Genomic DNA, 8,789 nt, shown 5'->3' with positions numbered 1-8,789 from the left:
TTATTTTATTTATTATTACTTTTGTCAATTTTAACTTTTTTCAGCGACAGCTGTTTTTTTCCGTCTTTAATGAGAGGGTATGAATAAATTTGAGGAGGACTGTATACACAACTGAATGACACACTTTGTCACTGCAGTTAAGGCTGCACGTTGTGGAGAAATTTAACATACAACAAGGTATCACAAAAAACTGATTTCCTAAAAGAATGAAAATGAATTGGTGGTACACTCATCTGTTAACCCCAAACCGATAATTATTAAACCAATTATGAATATTTTTTATCAATATTAGGCAAAGTATAAACAAAAAAATGAATTTGATTTGCTTGAATTTTGCCTGATGAAGGCATGGGGATTGAAATGTTGAGCTGTCAAGGTGAAATCAAATGATGGACAGTGTGTGAGATTTGGATCATTTTTGATCTTAGACACCTGTAACCAAGACATATGGTGTGATACAATTTCAGCAAAACTTAAGATGTGACACATTAACTGACCCCGAATAGAACTGCCCAGGCTGCCAGAGTAAATGAGGTTCCCCTGACTGGAGTGGGGCGCCGTGGAGAGACAGCGGATGGACGGACAGTAGGACTGCACCTACAAAAAAAACGCAGAAGAAAAACACACAATAAAACCTTATTTGTTTGTTTGTTTTGTCTGCATGTATATGTTTAGCAATGTAATGGGATTTTCTTATGAGCGAGTGTGTACAGTGCATCTGGAAAGTATTCACAGCGCTTCATTTTTACCACATTTTGTTATGTTACAGCCTTATTCCAAAATGGATTAAATTCATTTTTCCCCTCAAAATTCTACACAAAATACACCATAAGGACAACTTGAAAAAAGTGTTTTTTTGTTGTGATTTTTGCAAATTTATTAAAAATAAAAAACTAAGAAATCATATGTACATAAGTATTCACAGCCTTTGCCATGAAGCTCAAAATTGAGCTCAGGTGCATCCACTGCTCATCCTTGAGATGTCTCTACAGCCTAACTGGAGTCCACCTGTGGCAAATTCAGTTGGTTGGACATGATTTGGAAAGGCACACACCTGTCTATATAAGGTCCCACAGTTAACGGTGCATGTCAGAGCACAAAACAAGCATGAAGTCGAAAGAACTGTCTGTAGACCTCAGAGACATGATTGTCTCGAGGCACAAGTCTGGGGCAGGATACAGAAAAAATTCTGCTGCTTTGAAGGTCCCAATGAGCACAGTGGCCTCCATCATCCGCAAATGGGAGAAGTTTGGAACCACCAGGACTCTTCCTGGAGCTGGCTGGCCATCTAAACTAAGCGATTGGGGGAGAAGGGCCTTAGTCAGAGAGGGGACCAAGAGAGGTTACTCTGTCAGAGCTCCAGCGTTCCTCTGTGGAGAGAGGAGAACCTTCCAGAAGGCCAACCATCTCTGCAGTAATCCATAAATCAGGCCTCTATGGTCGAGTGGCCAGACGGAAGCCACTCCTGAGTAAAAGGCACACGGCAGCTCGCCCAAAATTTGCCAAAATCCACCTGAAGGACTCTCAGACCATGAGAAACAAAATTCTCTGGACTGATGAGACAAAGATTGAACTCTTTGGCTTGAATGCCAGGCGTCATGTTTGGAGGAAACCAGGCACCGCCTATCACCAGACTAATACCATCCCTACAGTGAAGCATGGTGGTGGCAGCATCATGCTGTGGGGATGTTTTTCAGCGGCAGGAACTGGGAGACTAGTCAGGATTGAGGGAAAGATGAATGCAGCAATGTACAGAGACATCCTGGATGAAAACCTGCTCCAGAGCGCTCTGGATCTCAGACTGGGGCGACGGTTCATCTTTCAGCAGGACAACAACCCTGAGCACACAGCCAAGATCTCAAAAGAGTGGCTTCAGGACAACTCTGTGAATGTCCTTGAGTGGCCCAGCCAGAGCCCCGACCTAAATCCAATTGAACATCTCAGGAGAGATCTGAAGATGGCTGTGCACTGATGCTTCCCATCCAACCTGATGGAGTTTGCGAGGTTCTGCAAAGAGGAATGGGCAAAACTGCCCAAAGATAGGTGTGCCAAGCTTGTGACATCATATTCAAAAAGACTTGAGGCTGTAATTGCTGCCAAACATGCATCAACTAAATACTGAGCAAAGGCTGTGAATACTTATGTACATTTGATTTCTTAGTTTTCTATTTTTTAATAAATTTGCAAAAATCTAAAAAAAAAACATTTTTCAAGTTGTCCTTATGGTGTATTTTGTGTAGAATTTTGAGGGAAAAATGAATTTAATCCATTTTAGAATAAGGCTGTAACATAACAAAACGTAGTAAAAGGGAAGTGCTGTGAATACTTTCCAGATGCACTGTACATCTCTGCCACAAAGTGGCTTTTATCATATAAACTGCACTCCATATAATGCAGTCATACTCCTCCCAGTTCATGTGTAACTGCAATCATACACAATACGCCATGTCAACAGCAGCTAAATGTCTCATAGAGGTTTAACTTATGGCATAACTGTTGTTGTTGTTGTGAAAAAAATCTTCTGCCTGACTGTCTGAACATCTGACAAACAAAATACAGTAAAATCAACTTTCTGTTGTTTTGTAGTTGTCACACTGGAAATGTTTAAGTATAAAAGAAAAGTACTAGTGTTGAGGATGCAGATCAAGTTGGCTTATGAGTGTTTCCTCTTTGTTTATTAAATACCTGCAGCTCCAGACAGCTGTAGTATCCAAATGAGCATCTCCAGTGCTATTGGCAAACCAATAGTAATTTCCTTCCTTATCCTATACATTAGAACGGTCATGGAGACTGATCAGGATCTATTCGTAAATCACACTGGAAACTTTTCTTCACCTCAGACAGGTGAGCTGTCATTCACAGAGTCACAGTTTGTCAGCTGCCGTTAAATCATTTGTTAAAGGGGGCATTTATTTACTGTTGGTAAAGTAGTAGTGAGATTGTCATCCCACATTATTAAGTTTCAGTATTTAGGAACTCATAAACAAACTGGGCTGTCAGTTATTTAGACAGCTTGATCGGCAACTGTTAGTTTAGTTTCATCTTTTGCTAATTTGTTAATTGTCATGTATTACAAATCACTGTCCAGTATCGCGTGAATGACAAATATCGCGAGCGTTCCTGTGGTGGGTTTGTCTGAAAGGAGCTCTAAGGAACAAAACGTTGAAGTGACCTGTGTCTGAATGACAGAATACCGTCACTTTAACGGGTTTCTAAACCAACAATGTAACACATCATATGTCTGAGGGGAGCTGTTGTTGTTAAACTGGGCCGCGCAGGACTAGATGTGGAAGGCCCTGCATGAATTCCCTCAGCACGAGGTGAGCGAGCTACCGGACAGCTCGTTCTGACGGGTTTGGCCATTGTTCGTGTCCTTTAAACATGTCCAGTAACACAACAACGGGCTGGACACACTATCCATGACCGTGTGTTTGTGGTGTGCGTGAGATACCTTGTGTAAGATGGGGAATGACCTTGTGACAGCGTGGAGCGTTAGCGGTTGCTCTCCTCTGACACCGGACACGGAGAGCCGCGCAGAGTATGTCAACGCCGCCGGCCGGAGGCTCGAGAACGACCGCGGAACACCGCAGCCTCGTAATGTGCGCAGGAGATTTACCGACAGCATTGCTGGTTGGTTTGTCTCGTCTGTCCCTTGCCCGTTCAACTGCAAATTTCACTCACGCTGACGAGCATGCTGTTTTCTTCTTCTTTTTCTTCGCGTTAGGGCAGTTTTGAGGCGCCTTGGTGTGATACCGCCCCCTGCAGGTCCGACCCGGTTCAGCCGACATCATTCATCCCAATGCTGCATATGACTTAGTTTTTCTTCAGCTGTCCACAGTTTAAGGGAGGACTATAAATCCATATCCAAGAGTTTTTAAGTATTATTAGTTGTAGATTGTTGCTCTTGCTGCCGTTGCACTTTGACAGAGCTTCTGCTGTATGTCGTGTCTCCATATGAAGTTATTTTAACTAAATACATGATGCACCATTGCAGTGATTTGTATGCATGTGTGGTGCTGCAGTCCATCACCACACTGACATTTTTTGTGGGTGAATATAACTGCAGTGGAAATTTACATCCAAAAATAACATAGTGTTATTTACATTTTGACATACCAGTTAACTGCTTCCATGAAAGAAATGCCATCAGCCTCACAATCACAATCTTCAGTATGTCCTGTTTGTTTTGTTCTCATTTGCTCTTTGTTGCTGCAGATTGACAAATAACTCAGACACTGCATGTCCCCTTGAGTCAGTGCTCTCGCTGTATGCTCAGGTTTTGGTTGTAAGAATGATTAAAAAACTTTTTTTTTTTTTTTAAATGCTCTGTTCGTGGCATGGCAGTGCTGGGTAGATGGATATTTTAGTAGATCAGTTGAGGAGTCCTGGGGTGTGGCACTGTAAATTCAAAATGTTAGTCCTCGCCAAAGTAAACAAAATAAAATCATTTGTAATTCTACTAAAATATAAAGAATCAATTTTGTTCTTTATCATCAGATTAAAATGTTTCCTTTTCCCAGAACATCACAAAATCTTGTAAATGAAATGAAATGAAAAATACTTTATTCATCCCAGAAGGGAAATTCAATTAGAGTATGTTAGTGTAAATTAGAGTGTGTTGCATGTTGATATGTGTGACAAAAGATAAAGGGACACTGGCTTTTAGAAACTGGCCGTCCAACTTAAAGAAATCCATTTGATTAGATTGCATCGCACTAGAATTCGTAATTATGAATCAGAGAGCTGTACATTTAGGTGCCATTTCCTTGCCATGTCCTTTTAAGAGTCTTGTTTCTGGAAGGAATTACTGGGCTCACATCACTGCACCTGAAGAAAAACTAGGTTGTATGTTTTCAGACTTTAACTTTAAAATAAATATCTCTAGAATATTTACATTCTACAATTGCAGAATCCACAATTTGTGTTCATTGTTTCATTTTAAATAAGTAAGTCTTTCAATGCCCCCCCCCCCCGGAATCAGAGCATTTAAGGTGAAGACAGGACAGAAATGAGGCCAACTCTAATGCATAACTAGATTGCAGTGTTGATGGCCCAAAAGACATTCCAAATGTAAATTAACCCACTTTTGCAGCAGCTGTGTTAAAGTGAAAACATCTTAACCAAACACAGCAGTCAATGATTTTTGCTAGAGCTTCACACTTATGGCTTTCTTGATTCCCAACACTGATGTCATTCGAGTTAATATTTTTCAGAAGCACAATTCCCAGGTTGAGTCTGAGTCTTACAAGGAAAACTTGATTATTGTTGAACCAGTAAAATAGGTTCTGGATGCTAAAGAGAACAACCCTGAACAGAACGTCCCTTTTCTTGAATCCCTGCAAGTGTTTTTGAACATGAAATATATTAAAGACAAGATAGTTTGTAAAACAGATTGTAGAACTTGTGGTTACTCCAGTCTACAATGATAAGGCTATTGCATACCCAGAGAATATAATCTCAGCCTAAACACAATAATATCAAGAGACCTAAACACACATACACCAGGAACATTATTAACAGGAAATGAGGTTTGTTTGGGCCTCTTCTGGGACTGTGGACCATCAGGTGAGAACAAGCAATATATACTGTAGATGAAAGTGTGTCCATCAAATCTGTCCAGTGTTTGTGACATAAGTTTTAATTCTCTGTAGGGCTGAAAATGTCTGCTTGCTTAACTAGAAGGGGAAAAAAAGTAATACCTTTACAATAACGTTTTAGCTTGTGCAGGTCGCTACAGATAGGAACCGCTAGCTTTGGCTTAGCTCTCTGACCATCCAATCAGAGAACGTGAAAGTGCTGACGTTATCGAACGCTAGCTAGCTGGCCCTGGGACCACCAACTCTAAATCAGATTGGTTAAAGCAACAGTTTCATTGCAACACATTTTAAGCTACAGGCGCCTGCACTTTTGATTCTGAAGGCCTCAGGGCAGATTTCTTCGATCCTGGCAACACATGATGGCTGAAATATGATTGGATAAAAGCTCTAATATAAACATACACTGCTGGCGGCACCACAGCCCAGAGACACTATTAAATGAAGAGAATAGACAATTGTGAATAATGTAAAAAGATTAATGGGAAAATTTTACAACAAAAATCAGTAATTCTGATAAAGTTTAGGCCAGCAGAGAAGGCCTTGCTGGCCCTGACGGCATATCACTGATTTCTATACAGTCAGAATCCTTTTTGCAACCAGAAGAGGGTGACTCTTCTGGTTGCAAAAAGGATTCTGACTGTATAGAAATCCTCTAGAAACCTATAGAAACCCTCTGCTTGCTGTCAGAAAGAATGCATGACTCTTCAGACCCAAAGGCTATGCCCAACTTTTATATGATATAAAATGTATGATGAGGTCCAGATAACAGAAAATGTGTGAGCACCAGTTAGAAGTAAAGTCCTCATCAAATCAATCCAGATTTAGTTGTTTTTGAGTTACTTTGAGTGCCTTTTAGATTCAGTTTTTATCCACATTTATTGCAAAAATTCAAGAATATTACAGATAAAGTTGAATAGATAAATAGGCATATCAGTCAGTTTCGGTGACTTCTCAGTCTGTAGTATCTTCTCCACACAGAGCAAGATCAGTTTATTGTGCTGCTATTGATTATTTATTTATTTTTTCATAAATAATAGTTTAAGTATAGTACAAGAGTTTAACATCACTGAAGTTCAATGCTACATAGAAGAAGTTATTCCAGGACGCAGCTGTACAGATATAACAAGTTCATTCGAAATCTTGTCATGCTACTGATCAGCACGTGGTAGTCTGAGCATTAATCCACCTGTAATTTAGAACCTGGTTTTATAAAGTCATGCTAAATTAGGCTGCTGAACAGACATGTGTATAATTTGTCAGCCTGAGTGAATGAATCACGTTTCATCAGATTTCAGTGGGTCAAGGTGATAGATATAAATTAAGTACCGATTATCAACAGTGTTGACCTTGTTCATTGAAACCACCATCTCATATCTTTGGCTCTCATGGCCTTGTAGACTGTAATCTCCACAGAAGTCATAGGTCGTCCTCTGTACTGATAGGAAAGCTGTAACACCTTTTCAGATATGTCTGTTACACCCTGGGGCATCAGCACACAAGCTTCTGTCTGGTTTAAGATGGCATAAACTATGATTGTGTGAATCAGGTTAAATTAACTGACAGGGTTTTGAGGGCTTTTTTTATTTTTTACTGATGTTTGTGATACATTAAGCATTTCTATTCAAATTTAGAAATGGATCTGGGTTACCTGGCGTAAACAGAAACGCCACAACAAGATAAATGGTGTGATTTATGTGTTGCATGCGTTACAATTTATGTGAAGAAATACACCCAGAACTAATTTTGGCAACAAAACGTCTTAATCATGATTTTATGAACAAGTGGAGGCAGGAGGAAAGGGAGTGGGGAACAGGAGCTTCCAGTTGAGACAAAAACCCAGACTCAATTTGCATAAACACAATCTGTGTACACTGCTTCATTATTCCACACATTTGGTTCAGTGGTTGTTTGAGGCCAATAAACACTGTCTCCACCATCTAGCAGTCAAACTTGTGCAAATAACGCAGGATGAACACGAGTTTAGAATGTGATCTGATTCTAACTGTGGGTTATTACAACTTGAGTGAAAGTTTTCATCCTGCCAGTTGTAACACTGTTGCTGAAGTTTTTGCCAGGTGGCAACAATGTAATGTGTTTTTTTGATTGGCTCAGCTGCATCAGCTGATCTGATGACGATCGCGGTTGTTTTTGTTTTTGTTTTTGTTTTATCTGTTTTCTCTTTTCTATTTTTCCTTTCCATTTTTATCCTGGCTGTTGCAGAAAAACCGACAACTAGAAGTCTAATGCATCTACACAGTCACACCTTTATCAGTCAGTCACAGAATGAAAAATACATTAGATTGGCTCTACATGTGGTCTGTCACTACATATGCAGAAGATAGTGTTTATGTAGAATATTAATTTCTGCTTTTACTGGACCCTTGTGTATTCAGTTCTTTCAGTAAAAAAATAAAATACATATTACATTATTTCTCCCAGTCACATTCTATGACATGCTGATTGTGTCTGCAGTATTAAATGGTGAAGCAACAGTCAACAAGACACATTTCACAGCTCATATGAGGTGCATCATGAGTAGTTATCTTCCCTTTAGTTTGAAACTGGACAGTTCATGGATATCCTTTTTTGGAACACCTATTTTCTCCATCTTCACACTACACACGTCTCTTGCATCTCAGTCAAGTCGACCACTTTTGAGCTGTATGCAGCTGAAAGGCACCTATTGCCTATCACGTTGATGGTGATCCAAAAAGGTTTACATCTCAAGTGCATTACCAAACTTCTTGTAATATTTGTGTGTTTAAGAAACTGGACTTCTATATTATTTGTTGTTCCAGTTAGCATTTCATTGCTTCACGTCATATGGGGCTCACAAGGTCAACACATCGAGCAGTACACTGTATTGAAAGTAACACAATATCAGGATAAAGATAAGGCAGGGGAGCATAGACAGATACACAAGTTTCAAGGCCAGTCCTATGTACATTGTGTGCTGTAGTATGAGTTTGGTGTCATTGCAGTTAGAGATTTGTTTATACAGCTTATTGTACAGCTTCTGTATCTTTTCCGTTTCACATATTGGCTCTGTTATCTAACCAAAGGTTCAGTTCATGGATCTATCTGTTCTAACTGCTATAACTGCATTTATGTCTTATAGTATACAACTGAGGTGAGTACATCCCTGTCAAGTACTACTTTAATGTCAAATCATTTCAAAAGATTTCACCTCAC

General features: G+C 39.7%; 1 protein-coding gene across 1 annotated transcript in view; it reads right to left on the bottom strand.

Annotated features, from left to right (window-relative positions):
- Positions 1–3,736, bottom strand: part of tmem70 (transmembrane protein 70) — a 7,716-nt gene extending 3,980 nt beyond the window's left edge. Inside the window, exons 1-2 of the mRNA XM_008304438.1 lie at positions 3,452–3,736; positions 498–597 (exon numbers count right to left, since the gene is read on the bottom strand). Coding sequence (XP_008302660.1) covers positions 498–597; positions 3,452–3,625 — 274 coding nt within the window. The 5' untranslated portion in view covers positions 3,626–3,736. The remainder of the gene's footprint in view (positions 1–497; positions 598–3,451) is intronic.
- Positions 3,737–8,789: the final 5,053 nt, after the last annotated feature.

The sequence above is a fragment of the Stegastes partitus genome, unplaced genomic scaffold, assembly GCF_000690725.1.
Source record: "Stegastes partitus isolate 25-593 unplaced genomic scaffold, Stegastes_partitus-1.0.2 Scaffold2221, whole genome shotgun sequence".
In the NCBI taxonomy this organism is placed as follows: Eukaryota; Metazoa; Chordata; class Actinopteri; family Pomacentridae; genus Stegastes; species Stegastes partitus.
Note: the sequence above shows the minus strand (reverse complement) of the source record. Positions and strands in the feature narration are given on the sequence as shown.